This window comes from Melanostigma gelatinosum (assembly GCF_949748355.1).
Source record: "Melanostigma gelatinosum genome assembly, chromosome: 6".
Lineage (NCBI taxonomy): Eukaryota > Metazoa > Chordata > Actinopteri > Perciformes > Zoarcidae > Melanostigma > Melanostigma gelatinosum.
The window spans coordinates 28161801-28182045 of record NC_136639.1 but is presented as its reverse complement, the minus strand read 5'-3'; the positions used below and the strand labels follow the sequence as shown (position 1 = coordinate 28182045).

Here is a 20245-nt window from a genome sequence, read left to right as displayed (position 1 = left end):
AATACCCTCATCACCCTCATCACCCTCACCACCCTCACCACCCTCAATACCCTCATCACCCTGACCACCCTCAATACCCTCACCACCCTCATCACCCTCAATACCCTCAATACCCTCATCACCCTCACCACCCTCACCACCCTCAATACCCTCAATACCCTCATCACCCTCACCACCCTCAATACCCTCATCACCCTCATCACCCTCACCACCCTCACCACCCTCAATATCCTCATCACCCTGACCACCCTCAATACCCTCACCACCCTCACCACCCTCAATACCCTCATCACCCTCACCACCCTCAATACCCTCATCACCCTCAATACCCTCATCACCCTCAATACCCTCACCACCCTCACCACCCTCAATACCCTCATCACCCTCATCACCCTCACCACCCTCACCACCCTCAATACCCTCATCACCCTGACCACCCTCAATACCCTCACCACCCTCACCACCCTCAATACCCTCAATACCCTCATCACCCTCACCACCCTCAATACCCTCATCACCCTCATCACCCTCACCACCCTCACCACCCTCAATATCCTCATCACCCTGACCACCCTCAATACCCTCACCACCCTCACCACCCTCAATACCCTCATCACCCTCACCACCCTCAATACCCTCATCACCCTCAATACCCTCATCACCCTCAATACCCTCACCACCCTCACCACCCTCAATACCCTCACCACCCTCATCACCCTCATCACCCTCACCACCCTCACCACACTCAATACCCTCACCACCCTCACCACCCTCAATACCCTCACCACCCTCAATACCCTCACCACCCTCAATACCCTCATCACCCTCACCACCCTCAATACCCTCACCACCCTCAATACCCTCATCACCCTCACCACCCTCAATACCCTCACCACCCTCACCACCCTCAATACCCTCATCACCCTCACCACCCTCACCACCCTCAATACCCTCATCACCCTCACCACCCTCAATACCCTCATCACCCTCAATACCCTCATCACCCTCAATACCCTCACCACCCTCACCACCCTCAATACCCTCACCACCCTCATCACCCTCATCACCCTCACCACCCTCACCACCCTCAATACCCTCACCACCCTCACCACCCTCAATACCCTCATCACCCTCACCACCCTCAATACCCTCATCACCCTCATCACCCTCAATACCCTCATCACCCTCAATACCCTCATCACCCTCAATACCCTCATCACCCTCAATACCCTCACCACCCTCACCACCCTCAATACCCTCACCACCCTCATCACCCTCATCACCCTCACCACCCTCACCACACTCAATACCCTCACCACCCTCACCACCCTCAATACCCTCACCACCCTCAATACCCTCACCACCCTCAATACCCTCATCACCCTCACCACCCTCAATACCCTCACCACCCTCAATACCCTCATCACCCTCACCACCCTCAATACCCTCACCACCCTCACCACCCTCAATACCCTCATCACCCTCACCACCCTCACCACCCTCAATACCCTCATCACCCTCACCACCCTCACCACCCTCAATACCCTCATCACCCTCACCACCCTCAATACCCTCATCACCCTCAATACCCTCATCACCCTCAATACCCTCACCACCCTCACCACCCTCAATACCCTCACCACCCTCATCACCCTCATCACCCTCACCACCCTCACCACCCTCAATACCCTCACCACCCTCAATACCCTCATCACCCTCACCACCCTCAATACCCTCATCACCCTCATCACCCTCAATACCCTCATCACCCTCAATACCCTCATCACCCTCACCACCCTCACCACCCTCAATACCCTCACCACCCTCACCACCCTCAATACCCTCACCACCCTCAATACCCTCACCACCCTCAATACCCTCATCACCCTCACCACCCTCAATACCCTCATCACCCTCACCACCCTCACCACCCTCAATACCCTCACCACCCTCACCACCCTCAATACCCTCATCACCCTCAATACCCTCATCACCCTCAATACCCTCATCACCCTCAATACCCTCACCACCCTCAATACCCTCACCACCCTCATCCACCCAGACCACAAATTCAAGACTCTACATTCAATTCAACTGAATTTATTTTTGTATTGCCCAAAATCACAAATGACAGATTCGCCTCAGAGGGCTTTACTATATGTACACATTTGACATCCTCTTGTCCCGGAACCCTCACACATGTCTACTTGTATTGATTACATTCGGCCTTCTACTTCTACTACTAGTTTAATACCAGCACAACTACCATGAGGTGGAACCCATGCTAAGATGTTATTTCAAACACAGTAATGCAATGAGCTTATTAATAACTCACTTTTCATTCTTGAAATCTTACATTCCTGCTTTCGTATAACAAACAGATATAACTTTGTAATCGCACACCAAACCACGATGCATTCATCAGTTCAGGAAAACAGTCCAACAAGCATGAACTCCATGAGTTGAAAATGTGTGGAGTAAATATATATTGATGAGGTGGGAAGATTTGTTCATTTGCTTTTGAATAAGAATCATGAATGAAATCCATCACAGTAAAAGACGACCTTCAGGGGGCCGAGTCGTCATTTATTCACACTTGGGCCGTTCCTCTAACACCCACAACGACAAAGCTCCATAATAAGAACAAAAAGTAGCGGAAGATAAACGTGTCTCTGTCCGTGCACGCCGGGGTCAGAGGTGGAGGTTCATGGCCGGCGGTCGTATTCGCTGATCTTTCTTTTGATGTGTGACAGTTTGGAGCGGAGGTATTTACACCTCTTCTTCTTCATCTGGTAGTTTGGCGACTGCAAAACAATTCAATGTTATTCACCAAAACCCTTCTCTACTTTCAGAGGACTGTTTAGAACAACACTGCATGTACGGCAGACGCCTTACCTTCTTGAGGTTATTCAGTCTGGTGTATTTGTCCATGGCATCCTGAGGGCAGATAGATGGTGGTCAATGGCTACGCTGGAGCACCATCCAAAGTCACACTCAAATGTGATCCACGCTCTGAAACCATGAGCCTGGTTCTTGGTGCAAAACTTCTAATTGCATCACAATCAGAGGCAATGGCATCTATAACTTCATATGCCAACATTCACCGTTATTGTGTCTCAGGAACATCAGGGGAACTGGATTCAGTTTGACAATGAATCAAACGCATGTCAGCATATGGCAAATGGTAATTGATTTGCATTCATTCAGCGCCTTTCATTCTTCAATCTACCGACCACTCAAAGCGCTTCACAGCACATGTCAACACATTGACACACCGATGGCGGGGCCTTCAGGAGCAATGCAGGGTTCAGTATCTCGCCCAAGGACCCAGCTACATGCGGACTGGAGGAGCCGCTGATTGAACCACAGATCTTCCCGCTCTACCTCTTCAGTCACAGCCGCCTTATATCAGTCATATAAATCTCCCGTAGCGCTGTCTGCATATGAAGACACCCACATGGTCCACAAATCTAGCATAAGAGACTGAGACTAAATGTAGGCTAATGCTGAGCTTAGCTTTAACACAAATCAAATGGTGACGGCAGCTAAGAAGGCTGACGTTTTGTCTGTAGTCCTAGATAAAGGTTAAAACATATTTAAAACTCATAACCAGGGAATTAGGAATCATTTCCTGTCCATGTTCTCATCACTTGACCACTTTCTTATCTTTATCTTAACCTCGTTCTATTTGTCTTCATAAGCACACATTGTAGATGAGTCCTCTGAAGAAGCGTGGACTAACTGGTCCTGCCATCTCTCACCAGGAACTGTGGACTGCCCTCGCGGTGCTGGTCCAGGTCTCTGCCCAAGTCAGCCAGGTCCTGGTTTATGCTGTCCAGCTCAGCCTGCAGGCTCTTGTACTCCTGGTGCTCCTGGTCAAACTCACGCTTGTAGTTCAGACGCTCTTGCTCATCCACGATGGAAGGAAACAAACTGCAGATGAGCACAGAATGAAATTAGGGTTTCATGTGACAACTAGCCACGACGAGCAATACATTTGCTTCGTATACACAGAAGATGGAGTTTTGGTAAAGAAATGCACATCAACTGCCATCAAAAACCGTTGTAACAAAAAAGAAGCTTAATGCAGCTTTTTCACAATCATAATTGTCGATCAGATCCACTCACACATAGAAGTCCTCCTCCTCCAGGTCATCTCCAGACTCGACAGCAGGGTCGTGGTCCTTCAGCCTGGGCTGCAGGCCTCCCACAGAGCTGCTGATGTCTGAGTCTCTGCAGAAGGAATCATTGATTTATACATTTCACCTCCATCACAGCGTTGTTTAGTGTCTATCTGCATATCTGTGAAGCCTCAACATCTGACTTGATGCGCTACACTAACAGAAGTGTTGCATCATTATTTGAATATTGCATATATTTTCATCCCATGTCTTTGACTTTCCTAAGTCAGCATTGTGTACATTCCATCTCTGTGTTTTAAACATTGCACTTCAATCTTATATTCGTTTTCCCTCACTTTGCATATTTTTATCTTACTTTGTATAGTTTGACTGTTTTGCCTTTTATATGAATGATTTTTTGTCAATAAGTCTGTTTCTGTGTTTGTGGTTTAGATTTCTGATTCTGGTATTTATCCAGTTCAATTCAGCTGACGGCAGTTCCACACATTCACAGCTGGACCTCTCCGCTCTGTTGACCACTGAGTTCCTCCAAGAAGAATCAAACAGATGCACCGCTCTGAATCGTGTGTATCAATGATGTGCTCATAGGTTTCTTAGAAATAAGTACTCAGCATAAGGTCCTGATGAGCAGGTGTACATGGGAGCTTCTATCATCAGGGTGTGAATGGGTGAATGATGACACGTAGTGTTAAAGAGCTTTGACTGGTCAGAAGACTAGACAAGAGAAGTACAAGTAGAGTCCATTTATCATCAATAAAAAAAAGACTCAAGAAATCTTCGTCTGCTCAGAGCACAATGACCAATGAAGAGGGGGCGGTCCTAACACCAGCACGACCCTCGCTGAGGGCCAGAGCAGAGCGTGGGAGCATGTCTCCAGATCTCTGATTGGTTCACCCTGCTAACACCCACAGAGACTGAATATTGCATCACAGGTTTGCAGCTGTCATTGTATTTATATGTCGATATTAATCTACAGATGTGTGAATATTCTTTCTGTGACTTCACATTCAGAATATATATTTGTGACTATTTTCTTTCTAGAAGTGAAAGTCTCAACATACAAGATCACATTTTTGTTCTTCAACTCTAGAAGTTCACCAGTCAAGTCAATCACGTCTACTAGCTTCTGCATTTTACAACATTTATCTTTTCAATCATTTCTACAGTCTTAACTGCATTGCTAATGTGTGTGTGCTTTATTTGCTCTGCACAGATTAAACACACTTTACTGTGCTGTATGTACTTTATAACGTCAATAACGGAGTGATGGCCATCCTATTTATCTGGACCTATCCATATAAAGAATGTCTGGTTTTACTCTGACCCATTTCATTCTTTTGCTTTTGTCCCTTCATGTCCGTTCAGGTTAGCCGACCTTTGTAAAAAGCTGAGAGCAGCCTGAGTTCACAAACCCTCCAGTGAACTCATCGGGCTTCATCTCAAGGTGAGGGAAGTCTAGAGGACCTCAGGAGGAGCAGCTCATGATGCGTAGCTTACCCTGGCAGGTAAAGAGGCCTGTTGTGGTCCAGCTTGTCCACATAGTCTCTGGACCCTCTCACGATGGGATTAGCGTCTTTCACCAGAGACTCTGGGTCACCAGACACATTGGTCACCTGAAGCAACAGAAAAGGTCATTGGAGCTCATTCGAGTTTGACAGAAAACATGTGACAGTGATGAGCCTGTCTCCTGTAGCTCAGGAGGAGCTTCGTCTCAGAAGATAACCCTGATGATGTCATCATGTTACACAGACTCAATTTCTGTGAGTTGTACTGTTTTCTGCAGGAATGTATTTTCCTTTGTTTAATGTACAGTAATCATTTCCGCGAGTTCTGTTAAGTCCCTCCACACCATGCACCTGTTTATTGTGTCCACTAGATGTCGCTGCTGCTCTTTATCCCTGACATGGTGTTCTGTGTTGCTGAGGGAGCAGAGGTGCAGAGTGAGACCAGACGCTGTGTGTGTTGTGCTGTTTTCTGCAGCAGATACATGCTGTGAAAGCATCCCCTGAGTTGTGTCCCTCAATGCCCAGTCCAAGTCCATACACATGTATGGAGATTGTAATGAAGAGGGTCGAACTATCTCGTGCATTATGGGAAGTGGCTCCGTGTTTTTGGAGCTTGAGCCTCAAGATAGATGTCAGGATGTCTGAGCTTCAGCTTCTTCCAGCATCCTCTCACAACTTACTGAAAGAGCAATATACCAAAGTAATATATCTTTAATATATTTAACATCCATGTATTTAACATCCATTATTGTTAGATTTTTTCACCATGTCACACCCTGACACTGTAAAATACTTGAATCACTTTACACTTTGTCATGTCAAGTGAACATATTTAGTGTCTGTTTGTACATGCAAAACCTGCATTCTTTCATTTTACTGTGGCTCTATTATATCTATTATTTCTGATAATTTTTATAATAGTTATAACAACACAGCAGTGTTAGATTTTAAACTCGATGGGCTTTTTGTTTTGCGTGTCAGCAATTGTGTCACAAAGAAACACATTGTTCAAATCTATTTCCTCAGACAGAAGTGTGCTTGTTTAGATTACTACAGCGCCTTGTGCTCTCCATAGGATACACATTGTGGTTGCATGCAGCAGTCACCCGGACCAACCAGTTCCTCTACTTCACGCTGCAGGCTTGAATATCACCGATACCATCACGGCCGTCAACAGGAAGCCTGAGACGACGTCTCTCAGTCAGTACAACTGCTGAGATGTCATTGCTGGGAAAGGTGTCACACCTGGAATGATGACTATGCAGGTGTGGAATTGGTTTTCAGGTGAACACTTTCATTTGTGTCACTGTCCTCAAAACACAAACCATGAGGAGTTACTGGAAACGTAAGAACACAGATTTGTTCTATTGTTCTTTTGAACATCTACTCATCAGGAATGATTCAGATGTTGTTGGTTCTAATAGTTGTTGGATGACTTTTTATTTTTAGAACACATCCTGCTGCAGCTGAGAGAGAGTGGCCCAACAGACCACACCCAGAAACTGCAAATGAAACCATCCCTCCCTGCCCTACGTCTCGCCTGCCTGCCTGACTGACTGACTCTCACTCACACACACACGCACACACTCGCTTAAAGAATGTGCCACAACAAGTAGGTAAGACTCTGTGCCCACATCCTTGCAGTAAAATATCTTGTGTATTTCAAGTCTCTGTGTCAGTCCTTAAGTCTGTTTACAGATTACACGAACATCTTTGTAAATATGAAAAGCATTGAGCAGTTTCTTGTCTCATTGTCATCACACTATGAAGAGACAAACAACAGCGATGGGAAGACACGTTTAGCCAGAGATACACTTGTGTGCGCGTGATGGCTGACTTGTGTATCCTGCATCTGTTTGGAGCGTTGGCAGTTCACTTCCCCATGAATGAACCTATAGTGTGAGCTCTATGTGGCGCCCTCTAGAGGAATCCTCCAGTAACAAGTGTGGGACATCGACAAGCCCTGAATAATTCCATCAATGACGCAGGCTTTGGTCGAGGAGAATGCGTGAGCAAGTACATCTCCTCCTCCATGCTTCACATCCACTTGTCCTGTTTTACTTCCCCTTCAGTAGCTGTTATACATCTTGTTCCACTCTCCATTGAGGCTGTATGACGCTCTGACCCAGAGGTGGTTAAATGGGGTTTAATACATTCACACAGGACTGGATTGAATGTTGATTCCCCAATCGAGTGTTTAAAATGAGCACTTTAAAAGTACATACTGGCACTTAGTCCCCATGTATTTTCCAGCACTGTGTTTTACAGTTTAAAAGACTCCGTAATTAGTTGAGTTGCCCTGATGTACTTAGTTTAGTCTTAGTTTGTTGAATAAAGGCAGATTAAGTTGATCACACACACTCACCCACTCCCCGACGCTGTTGTGGAGACCATTATTGACAACCTTCACTTCCTCCCAGAGTATGCGGTCCTGGCCCCAGCGCCTGATCTTGGTGCGAGTCCTGACTGCAAACACCAGCATGATGATGAGGGCCACAAACACCAGGAAGCCCAGGACGATCGCTATGGCCTGCAAGAACAACAGGACTCCACGTCAGTGGGCCGACATCACATCCACTAAGATAGTAAATAACAGGGACGTCTGGAGGAGGGAGCGAACACACGACTCAAACGGATCAATACTGGATCTGAGTCTACAGAGCAAACAGCCACTGGCTCCATGTTAGAGGGTCAGTTCACCGACATACCTCCAAGATGACAAACCTAAGCTGATAAGTGACTACGGTAAACATTGGAGATGCTACAGTAGGACACAGAATCATTTGTTGGTAAACGGTCAGCAATGTGAAAGTGAAAGTGAAATCGCACCTCTTGGGGCTCCACCACACAGTAGTGGTAGAGGTACTGGTTGAGGAAGATGCCCTGGGCCTGGCTCTGGGTCTGATACTGGGCACACAGTTGCTGGACCTGGCTGTACTGGACAGACCCTGTGGACTGGGCTGTTGGGTTCACCGACACCAGGTACACGATAGTAGCGATGACCATTAGAAATGCCAGGATGGCACAGATGATGATGGTTGCTAGGTAGAACTTTGGTGAGCGGGAAGTATTGTGCCTCGAAACAACCAACACAAATATGATGAGCACAGCTATGAAGGTCAGGGCAGAGATGGCGATGATGAAGCCTTTGCCGGCTGCGGGACTCATTTGTGATCCTCCATAGCCATAGGAGCCAGCACTGCCGCCACCAGCGCCGCCTCCATACGTGTTGCCATAACTGCCGCCATAAGAGCCGCCGTATGAGCCGCCGTATGAGCCGCCGGATGAGCCGCCGTAACCTGGCAACAAGCTAGAACCACCTCCCAAACCCATGAGGCTCATGTCGTAGTCCCAGGCCAGTGTGGAGGCCACACAGGCAAACATAGCCACACACATGATGATGATGATGATACCGAGTATCTTCATTACTCCCGGTGGTGAAGTCCAGCGGTAGAAGTGAAGCATCTCCACTCCTTGGTAGTAGGAAAAGGCTGGGTTGGACTTGAGCTCACTGTGCCTGTGTCGGCTCTTGTGTCTGCAATAGAAGAGAACAGTGGAGCTGTTTCACACGACAGATTGTGGAGGACTCTGTGGAGGACTCTGTGGAGGACTATGTGGAGGACTATGTGGAGGACTCTGTGGAGGACTCTGTGGAGGACTCTGTGGGGGACTCTGTGGGGGACTCTGTGGAGGACTCTGTGGAGGACTCTGTGGGGGACTCTGTGGGGGACTCTGTGGGGGACTCTGTGGGGGACTCTTTAAAATAGACTTAAATAATGAATCAATTCTCAAAATAGTTGCCAATGAATTTTCTGACGATCAATTAATGGTTGTGGATGTACCTATCCACATGATCTCTATTCCAGACTCCCTCCTCCTCACCAGAGCTGCTTCAGTGGTCGCAGCTCGAGGTTCCCCCCTCCTGCATCCCTGTTGGACGTGTCAGGTCCACTTGACTGACTAACGCAGGGGTCGGCAACCTTTTCTACTGGCACTGGACACGTACAGCAGTGTCCTGGACGGAGGGCCTGTGTTTGTTTGCCCCCCCCCCCCTGTCTAATAGTGATGCGGGTGGGTTCACATTGGAGTTAATTGAAAGGTATCAGACAGCGGGGCACTGACCAGGTTTTCCCTTCAAACAAATGTGCTGCTCAGCTAATGCAGCAGTATCTGAAGAGTAAAACGACACAGTGGCAAGAGGAGGACGGGCAGTAGTGAGGGGTAAATGGAGGTCAACTTACTGTTTGCTTCCACTTGGCTTGTGCCCTGAGGATTTGTGTTTGTTGATCGGCATACTGAAATCCAACTGGAGTTCACCCTGCTGAACAAAGACACACATATATATATATTAAAAAAAACAACTCCTGATTTGACAAAAACATAAGAAACGTGACTTTTATAGTATAATCAATATCAGAATCCGATCAGCGTCCTTGTAGTGCCAGAATGCAGCAATCATCCATCATATTTACCACCAAACTCAGTACAGGAGCATCTGATACTGATATTCAGACTTCTGTATCAACACAAGCAACAATCTCTCTAATGCACACACACACAGCTACCATTGGTACAATGAGAAGATGGTGCAGGTACCTGGAGGAGATTCAGATGATCTATCAAAGAGGTGATGTTGTTGGCGTGTTGTGCAGACCTTTCACATGAATTAGCACTTGAAACATATTCGATTGTTTTGTGTTGGTACTGACTGAGTATTGCTTGTTTTGCCAATAGGACAAGTTTTGGTATCGAAACCAAAACAACAGTGTTTGCAAAACTTACTTTGAGAAATGTCAAAAAGTTTTCCTACAAAAGAAGTCAAATTGATCAAATGTCATGTGAAACAATTGTTTTATTACTATGTGCTGTGGACACATTTCTGTTATTACTAAACAAGTATCAAGGTTAGAAACGGAAACCAACATGTCAACATTCTGGGTGACGTATTCTGGTAATTATTCTTTTCATGTTAAATTGTTACTTATATGTCGGAAGATGATAAAGTACCATATGCACATTTAATGTGTGATTAATAGCTTGCTTCATTCAAATCAAATGTGTTCATATCTACCTTCCGCAGTGAGCTGCTGTCTATTGGAGGAGAAGAGGAGGGCCGCTGGCTTCTGGTGTGTTTGTGGTGAAACACGGCAGCAGCAGCAGGGGGCGGAGATACTGGAGCACAAACTGAGACCGTCTGTGTTCACAAACAGAGCAGATGAACAGTCCAATAACAGTCTAATAACAGTCCAATAACAGTCCAATAGTCTAATAACAGTCCAAGAACAGTCCAATAACAGTCCAATAGTCTAATAACAGTCCAATAACAGTCCAATAACAGTCCAATAGTCTAATAACAGTCCAATAACAGTCCAATAACAGTCCAATAGTCTAATAACAGTCCAATAACAGTCCAATAGTCTAATAACAGTCCAATAACAGTCCAATAGTCTAATAACAGTCCAATAACAGTACAATAACAGTCCAATAGTCTAATAACAGTCCAAGAACAGTCCAATAACAGTCCAATAGTCTAATAACAGTCCAAGAACAGTCCAATAACAGTCCAATAGTCTAATAACAGTCCAAGAACAGTCCAATAACAGTCCAATAACAGTCCAATAGTCTAATAACAGTCCAAGAACAGTCCAATAACAGTCCAATAGTCTAATAACAGTCCAAGAACAGTCCAAGAACAGTCCAATAGTCTAATAACAGTCCAAGAACAGTCCAATAACAGTCCAATAACAGTCCAATAACAGTCCAATAACAGTCCAATAGTCTGATAACAGTCCAAGAGTCTGATAACAGTCCAAGAACAGTCCAATAGTCTAATAACAGTCCAAGAACAGTCCAATAACAGTCCAATAGTCTAATAACAGTCCAAGAACAGTCCAAGAACAGTCTAATAACAGTCTAATAACAGTCCAATAACAGTCCAATAACAGTCCAATAGTCTGATAACAGTCCAAGAACAGTCCAATAGTCTAATAACAGTCCAAGAACAGTCCAAGAACAGTCCAAGAACAGTCCAAGAACAGTCCAAGAACAGTCCAAGAACAGTCCAAGAACAGTCCAATAGTCTAATAACAGTCCAATAACAGTCCAATAGTCCAATAACAGTCCAATAACAGTCCAATAGTCCAATAACAGTCCAATAACAGTCCAATAACAGTCCTATAACAGTCCAATAGTCCAATAACAGTCCAAGAACAGTCCAAGAACAGTCCAAGAACAGTCCAAGAACAGTCCAATAGTATAATAACAGTCCAATAACAGTCCAATAACAGTCCAATAATAGTCCAATAACAGTCCAATAACAGTCCAATAACAGTCCAATAGTCCAATAACAGTCCAATAACAGTCCAATAACAGTCCAATAACAGTCCAATAACAGTCCAAGAACAGTCCAAGAACAGTCCAATAGTCTAATAACAGTCCAATAACAGTCCAATAGTCTAATAACAGTCCAATAACAGTCCAATAGTCTAATAACAGTCCAATAACAGTCCAATAGTCTAATAACAGTCCAATAACAGTCCAATACAGAGCTGGGGTAGTCTCTAACTATACTAAATTCTATACGATACATTCAAAATCATTTCAAGTTACAAAGCGGATTCCACACAACAGGGAAATAAACAAATGCTTATCAAATATCTATGATTCACATTTAAAAGAAAGCCTTTGAAAATAGCCATGTATGACGTCATCGCTGTAAAGATGAGCAAGTAAAGAAAAAGAGCTACAACAGACATTTGTGAACGCAGAACGCAGCGAACTGCTCAACCAAATACGATGTTTAAAGATGGCGTTACTTAACCTGCTATCTTTACACCAACGCAATTGTTCTTAAAGCAGCTCGAGCTGTAATGTGTAGATACAGTTCGTCTGGCTCTCACTACGCTCTATATCCGCTAATAATGGTGAAGTTGACCCACCTGGTATCATGAACGTGTGATCCTGATGAGGACAGTACGCTGACGTGATGTACACGAACTACACACACTAGGCGCGCGCGACACTGCGCGCTCAGATACAAAGAGACGCGCCTACAGGTGTGTTGATCACGTGGGCTCCTCCCCTTACAGGACTAACCTGTCTTCCATGAGAGCCTCGCCTCCTCCGCTCGTTCTTTCGCTGCGGGGTATTTAAAAGCTCGGAGTTCCACTTGCGAAGGTTTGAACTAAACTGGAGTCAAAGTGGAATTAAAATAGTTTCTTTTCAATTCAGCTTTGACTTTCATCAAAAGGAATGAAACAGAGCTTGTACCGCAATATTTATGTTTCATTATCAATATCTGAATAGCCTCGATTTGCATACAGTCAGTATCAGTACTTTGTTTGAAAATCAATTTTAGAAAATAATTATACAGTCAATTACTTTTGGAACTATTAGAAATCCTATGAGACACTCATTGAAGTTAGTTTACTTGGTGTGACAAATAATAAGGAAGTCTTAATTGGTCATTCAAATTTGAAATACAAGCTAAATATGAAAAATAACTTGAGACACTAAAAGCTGTGCTAGTCCGGCCTGCGGCCAAACAAAGTGTACAGGAAGACGTGTTGCTAAACCTGATACTGAGAACAGCCTTTCAAAGAAACACCCGAGCTCAACAAAACCAGTCCTCCAGGCTGTAGCAGCGGAGCGCAGCAGAAGAGTGACGGCTCATCGGAATGGAGTTCCACGGAATGTCTACTCAAAAAGGACATTCACGAAAGATGTAAAATACAAGTTTATAAAAAGCTGCTTCTTTGTCATGAAGCAGTATGACATATGATACAAAACAATAACATACACATCAATCAAACAATGTACAAGTGCGTTCACAACAGCAGTGACCAAAACAAATTAAAAAACAAACACCATCTGTTAGAATGAACATTGTGACTTCAGCAACATGGTGGGAGACAGTTCACTGTCATGTAAAGAACACCAGCACACAGTGAGCATCACAACCTCCACAGCACAACACATGCAGCAAATACAAGTATATCCTGTCTGACCATAAACTGTTAAACTAACCTGTGCCGATACGTCTCCTGCAGGTCTAGGACTCTAATCATTGACAGTGACTCAGCCTTATTCACACCAGCTTCCTCAGGTCACTCTGTTCAGGCAGTGTGAGATCAGTCACACCTGCTTTTAAAGCAACGGTCAGACATGTAAGACCCAACGTGCTTGGTCTTACCCACACTGATGGAAAGATCATTCCAATTTGTGTTCAATGTTTATGGTTTACTTCATAGTTGCTGACAGCAAACACAAGCATCACATTATGTGTTTAAAAACCTCCTGAGCAACAGCATTCTCTTGACATGATTCCAGGTGTGTTGATGAGAGACTGCAGTGCTTAGCTGCTGTTGCTTAAGCCCATGGCCTTGTACTCATGGATCTTCTGCTTGATGTGAGAGAGCTTGTTCTTCAGGTACTCACATCTGTCTCTTTTCTCCAAATACGTTGGATCCTGGCAAGAAACACAGAAATACATTTGAAATGTTTAGCTTTCTCTCCTAGTAATGGGATCCTATCCATCAGGGACAGATATCTGTGATAATCAATATCAAGTTATGGAATTGGTGGGTTACTGCATGGCAAATAAAATAACACATACAACCAAGTACAATTCATGTTTACTTCTTAGTGTTCAGCAAACCAGAGGAAAGAACATTTTGGTGATGGTGCTGAATTTATTATAACAGAAAGACATTTAGAAGTCATATCAACATCCCATACCAGAACATAGGAACAACCTTGTGTTCTAAAAAGTGAAGTCAAAGCTTCATGTGTTAAAGCTGCATTCTCTCTAGTGTCCACCAGGGGGCGACTCCTCTGGTTGTATAGAAGTCTATAGAAAATGACTCTACTTCTCTCTTGATTTATTCCCTCAGTAAACATTGTAAACATGAGTTTATGTCTCAATCTCTAGTTTCAAGTCTTCTTCAATACAGCATGATGTTCATTTAGTACATTATGGTCCATTTAGAGTCACACAGACCATAAAGCAGGGGATGCTTTAGGGCGGGGCTACACAGTGATTGACAGGTCTCTCGTCTCTCCTCTGCGCTCCAAATGTGGTGACCTCCGTTCACCGGTTGTAAAAAGTAAAGATGGTGCTGGCCTTAATCCAAGATGGCGACGGTCAAAACGCCAAACTCTAGACTTCAAATCAGAAGTCCACAAACCAATGGGTGATGCAACAACGACTACGTCCACCTCCTACATGCAGTCTGTTGTTGGTACTGGTTAAAAGGAGCATTCCACTGATTTGGCATTACACCAATACAATTGAAGGAATGAAGAGACGGATTAGAACAAGAAATATTCAAATTGAATTAGCAACCTGACTTTTTGTTCGTCGTCAAGCCCCAAAACTCTGGATCCTACAATTCCCACAATTCATCTCGACCCAACGCCTTCCTTCAGGCTCCACAGGCTCAGCTGGTAACACGGCATTCTGTTTGAAACTAACGGGAGATGCTGAATGCTCAGTGGTCTCTCTCATGTTTTAAAAACGTATTGAAGGAGGACACTTGTTGAGTTTCTTCTGTGGCTCTGGAGGCGCTTTATGAAATTTGAGAAAAGAACTCTGAATATATGATGAGCGTTATTTTGGAGACTACACATCTCATAAAGGATGCTTATGGGATGAATATCTTGGCCTCTGTTTAGATCCTTCCTTTTTCCATTTCTGTCTCATGCAATTCCCCTAATTCATGGAGGTCCAATACAACATCTCTGGAATACCGCTTTAATATAAGTAGAATTCTATTATTAATAACTCCAAGATGAAAACCAGCTCAGTGACGAATCATCAACTACATTTCATGATGTTTACTTACAGCTTTCTTCCTTTGGTATTCCATTAGAATGCCACTGATCCGCTCCTTTTCCTGAAACACAATAAGAATGTTATATATACAGGGTGTGTGTGTGTGTGTGTGTGTGTGTGTGTGTGTGGGGCATACCATTTGGCTGGAAGGCCGGGCGGGAAGGTTCTGCATCATCTGGTCCATCCCGTCAAACCTCTTGGCCATGGCCTGCACCTCCACATGCAGCTCCTGATACTCGGCGTACTGGTCATTGAACACAGCCTTGTACTGGTCCCGCTGCTCGTCTGAGCGGATGCTGGGGTACTTCCTGTGGGAACAGGACAGCAGACACCATATTGTCTTGGCTGCTGGCTACAATCAAACTACAGCTGAAAGTCTCTCAGACACCGGGCAGCAGCTTGTAAGGATGATAATAATAAAAGAGTAGAGTTCAAATATAAATATTTTTATTACAGTCAACAAATGCCATGAAATGACCCAAAGCAGCAATGTGTCCATCTCCCCACACTTTCTGACTTTCCTAGCCTGTCCGTGTCTCTTAGCCCCAAACTCTGTGGCACAGAACATGTCCGCTGTAGATAAAACACAATACTTGGTAGGAGGGAGGACTCGTTTTTCATGACTATAATAACAATATAGAATAAAAGGAGCCACTTTATCAAACACGAGGAGCAGTGCTTGTTACATGACTGGACTAAAGTGTCCACATTTCATAATCTAGAACAATATTGCTGTCAAACACCATCGAGAAACGACAGCCGCAGCCTCACGGCTAAGACTCTGAACACATATCAAATAAAATACATTTGTGGTCACTGACACACAAACACTTCAGCAAGTTCAGTATCTGTGTTTTTATGATCTGGTTACTGTTGTTCCCTGATGGGAGTAATATTTGAATGGTGCTCTTCAGTGTGAGGATGAATCCGTGTGTTAGCGCTGCAGGTCTGCTGGATTGATTTGTTGCTTTCTTGTCATATGAATATATGTGACTGGTTCTTGTGAGTCTGTTCTTGTCGTGTTAATTACATTGATTTTGACTCTATTGTCCATTATTGACGAAGCATGCTGGCATTGAGAATCAGTACCTTAAAGCAAGCTTTGATGACTTTGAAGTGGGAGAACACAGAACAATGGACAAGGTCCTGATGGTCAGACATTTACATCTTCATATTGATGACACTACATGTAAAGAAATCAGTGGAGATCAAATGACTGCAGCAGCTCAAAGTCGTATTTCTGCCACAAACATGAAGGCTGAGAATCATATTTGCCTTTGAAGTGGGAGGATGCTATGAGTTACCAGCACATGATTAGAATGTCTTCAACCAAGAACCTTCCTACCAGACTTCATTAGTATGTCGAACATGTGCATTCTAAATACATGATGTCAGGGTGTCTGAATACAGCAATGCATGCTTGGAAAATGTAACTAAGGGTTCTACTCACGCCACATAGTCGGCTATAATGACAGGTTTGGGGATGTGTCCGGCTGGAATGTGACCTCTGAGGATCTCTGGCTCCAGCGCCATCAGAGGAGCAGCTGCAGAGTAGTGCGTAGAGTCCATGATGTCTGGCTGAAGAGTGGGGAGAGGAGTCTGCTCTGAGAGCCGGGAGCCTGGACCCAGCTGCAGCAGGTAAACAGTCACGTGTTCACTTCATGTACACTGTGTGCAATCCAATGTCTGCTTGGACAAAAGCAATCCTTGATACTTACTATAGACAGAGGGACTGATGAGCCAATCGTTTTCATCTAGGTGTATGGGAAGAAGAGAGGGGGATGATTAGATGTCCTCCCAGTGAGGCTGCTCTCACGCTTTCTTTTGTTAACTTCACAACATTTCAGCAAAATGTGAATAGAAATTCATGCACGTGTGCGTGTGTGTCAGACCTCAAGCGCCAGCCCCTCCTTCCTCATCCTGGCTGCTTCATGCCTCCACAGCTTCAGACACACTGCTGCACTAATGAAGTAGAGCACCATGGTGATGAAGAGGAAGACGATGGCTGCTGTCTGGCCAGCCTCGGTGCGACAAAATGCCCCATTTACTCCGTTGTTGAAGACCGGTACGTTGCATAGCCCCCCCCGTGTGGTGTCCCTCACATACACTATCCCTGCCGCTAAATACAGCACTGCCAAGACCAGGTTGATGGAACACTCTGTGAGTGGCCACCAAGAAGAGTCTAGAAGGATGGCTCTGTAGTACAAGCTCATGCCCAGAACGACCAGAATAACAGTCACTATCCATGCAAGACCAGCCACCACAAGGACAAACGGCGTCTTGGGCCCCGAGTAGGAACCGCCCCCATATCCAGCAGCACCTCCACCGAGCCCCCCAAACAGCTGCGGCTGGGAGTATCCATACATATTGAACCACTCGTTGTCCTTATGAACGTAGGCACAGACGCAGGCGAACACTGCAGCTCCCAACAGCAGCTGCACACAGCCCAGGATCCTCAGCAGGCCGGACCAGGACTTCATGTAGGCGTAGCGCTGTTGGTACTCCTCCACCTGCTCCTGGTAGGTCAGGGCCGAGAGATTGGTGGGCACTGCTGATGCAGAGTCGAGGGCTTCGCTACCCAGCAGCAGCCCGTCTCGCTCCTTCTGAGAGGTGTAGCTGCCCCCAGATCCGCCGTAGGGGTCCCGATAGGACCCTAGAAGGGACGGAGATGGAGGAGCGGAGTTGGGGGGTGAGCAGGGGACTCCTGCCGTAGTGCGGCAGCTGGCGCTCTTACTGGATGAGGGGGCAGTGGAGTATGGGGCAGGTAAAGGTGGTGGAGGGGTAGCCCAACCATTGCTGCCACGTTTACCGCTATTGCCACGGAAGAAGTTCTTAACAGAGGCGGGGATGAAGCGGCGGACTGGCTTAATGTCCATGACGTCACGGTCATCCTCCATTGGCTCATTATCGCTGGGGGGGTACAAGGATTCAGGCCCAACAGCTGGCTGTTCCGGTAGAGGGGGAGGAGGAAGGGGGTCCAAGCTTACAGCCGGCGCTATTTCACGCAAGGGATTCGGGGGCATAGGAAAATCCGGGTCCTGCCATAAGGGGCCCACAGGGACCTGGTCATAGTGTGGGAACTCTCGCACCCGGTCGAACCTGGGGACAGAACCAACCCCTCCTGAAGACATCGGGACCAGGACTCTGTGCTCGCTACAGAGAGAAACACACGGGATTAAAACACATGGACCTACAGGGATGTAAAATGCTCATTTAAGGTTATTAAAACATGGGTCTTATTTTCGTAGCTTTGGACATCATTTATTTTGGTTGTAAGAACATTTTACTCGCCAATGTAATTGCTGAGACCGAGGAACAAAGCAACATCCCTACAAAGTCTGTTGGGGCAACAAACACAAGCAGTCGGAATCAGTTTTTACCAGAAGCAGGAACAAGAAGGACTGTGGGGCGTGACGGTTTCTTTTTATCTCAAACTAATGCAGTGCCTGTTCAGAAGAGATATTAACATATCATCTCCAATATCATGGAAAGTATGTTCCATCTGTGAAAGCGTACATCAACTGAGCTGTCTGTGTGCACAGTCACAGCTTTATGTAAAAATAAACGACTGACACACATCACACAACATGATTGTAGATGTGAGTGAATGCAGGATAACCACCGCTTCAGCCGGCTTCACCTTCATTAAAGAAGGTGCTGGAAGTATCAAAAGAGCTCAAAGAAAGAGTTGTTGAAAGAGCTCAAAACCAGAGAAGTCTGAAAAAATAAATACAATTTCGTGCATTTGTTCAGACTTCTCTGTTATTGTACTATTTCAATACTTCGTACTTAAAATCATGAATACATTGGTTGAAATGAAGCAACGTGAGAAGGAGGAGTCACGCCCACATGAGGCTGTTAATCACAGGTAGACTTTAGGAACGTTTACATTAAGGCTCACGAGCCAAACCAGCGTGTTGCGTTAAAGGCGTAGAAGCGTTTCTTTAGCTCGTGCGCTTCACCGCCGGCTGTGTGCTGGTTTACTGTTCTCCAAACATGAGCTGGAGCTGAATTCACGTACGAAGCGCTGACGTTAGTGAGCCTCGTGCCTGCCTGTGACGGAAGCCACTTCCACTGCAAACCGGTAGAAATGTTCAATTATAAATAAAAACAACTTATAATGAGATAAACAACACATGAAACATACATTGGTCGACCTTTCATTGGTTAAAATCTAAATTCCTGTCATTAATAAGCGAAAATGACACAATTCTAGACGCGGACTCACCTGCTGATGATTCTCCGTGAAACGTGTAGAGACGTCCCGTCGGTTACCGTCCCTTTGTTCTGCCACACTCACGCACTGACCTCAGGTCAGACCTCACGATGAACTCCGGGCTCACTGAGGTTACTTAGCAGGGAAGACTGATCCCAGATCCCCGCTGCGGTGAGACTCACCTGGCCAGTCCGACCGGTCTCACGACGCGTTCACTGTCTCCTCTCACATCCGACTTCCCACGCTCCCAATCTTATGTGTTCTTCTTATACCTGTAATATATACATTTACACATTTAACTATTATTAATCAGTGTGTTTGATGCAAGCAATATTCTCTTCTTCTTCTTCTTCTTCTTCTTCTTCTTCTTCTTCTTCTTCTTCTTCTTCTTCTTCTTCTTCTTCTTCTAAGAAATTATTTATTAAAACTATTAAAATTAAATTAAATTAAATTAATTATTCTTCTTCTTCTTCTTTGATTTTTTTGTTTGTGTTTTGTATTTTTTTGTTCGTGTCCACTGTTGTGACCCCTGCAGCTGTTGCTTTAGAGT

At 45.2% G+C, this 20245-nt stretch overlaps 2 protein-coding genes across 3 annotated transcripts; both read right to left on the bottom strand.

Annotated features, from left to right (window-relative positions):
- Window positions 1–2180: 2180 nt before the first annotated feature.
- Window positions 2181–12663, bottom strand: oclnb (occludin b). Of its 2 annotated transcripts, none has more exons than XM_079270103.1 (10): window positions 12586–12663; window positions 10719–10841; window positions 9889–9968; window positions 8477–9182; window positions 8013–8177; window positions 5640–5755; window positions 4129–4233; window positions 3762–3933; window positions 2896–2937; window positions 2181–2804 (listed from the first exon to the last, which is right to left on the bottom strand). In XM_079270103.1, the coding sequence occupies exons 3-10, from the start codon at window positions 9939–9941 to the stop codon at window positions 2706–2708; spliced, it is 1458 nt and encodes a 485-aa protein (XP_079126229.1). In that variant the 5' UTR covers window positions 9942–9968; window positions 10719–10841; window positions 12586–12663; the 3' UTR covers window positions 2181–2705. The 2 variants fall into 2 exon arrangements, with proteins under 2 accessions (XP_079126229.1, XP_079126230.1); XM_079270104.1 differs by having other exon boundaries at window positions 9889–9965.
- Window positions 12664–13466: 803 nt separating this feature from the next.
- LOC306778558 (MARVEL domain-containing protein 2-like) lies at window positions 13467–19772 on the bottom strand. The gene is made up of 7 exons (XM_079270101.1): window positions 19708–19772; window positions 17372–18632; window positions 17198–17233; window positions 16930–17108; window positions 15616–15787; window positions 15490–15540; window positions 13467–14114 (listed from the first exon to the last, which is right to left on the bottom strand). Exons 2-7 carry the CDS (start codon window positions 18608–18610, stop codon window positions 14001–14003), a joined length of 1791 nt encoding a protein of 596 aa, XP_079126227.1. The 5' UTR covers window positions 18611–18632; window positions 19708–19772; the 3' UTR covers window positions 13467–14000.
- Between the last annotated feature and the right edge of the window lie 473 nt (window positions 19773–20245).

Bases quoted from the DNA above. Each gene is read 5' to 3' on its own strand.
- oclnb (XM_079270103.1), bottom strand. From the start codon at position 9,941: ATGCCGATCAACAAACACAAATCCTCAGGGCACAAGCCAAGTGGAAGC. The intron at 4,234-5,639 runs GTAAGCTACGCA...TTCCTTCTGCAG, and splicing joins AGGCCTCTTTACCTGCCAGG to AGACTCAGACATCAGCAGCT. The intron at 2,938-3,761 runs GTGAGAGATGGC...ATCTGCCCTCAG, and splicing joins AGGGCAGTCCACAGTTCCTG to GATGCCATGGACAAATACAC.
- LOC306778558 (XM_079270101.1), bottom strand. From the start codon at position 18,610: ATGTCTTCAGGAGGGGTTGGTTCTGTCCCCAGGTTCGACCGGGTGCGA. The intron at 17,109-17,197 runs GTAAGTATCAAG...TACCTGCTGCAG, and splicing joins CATCAGTCCCTCTGTCTATA to CTGGGTCCAGGCTCCCGGCT. The intron at 14,115-15,489 runs GTAAGTAAACAT...GTTTCTTGCCAG, and splicing joins AATACCAAAGGAAGAAAGCT to GATCCAACGTATTTGGAGAA.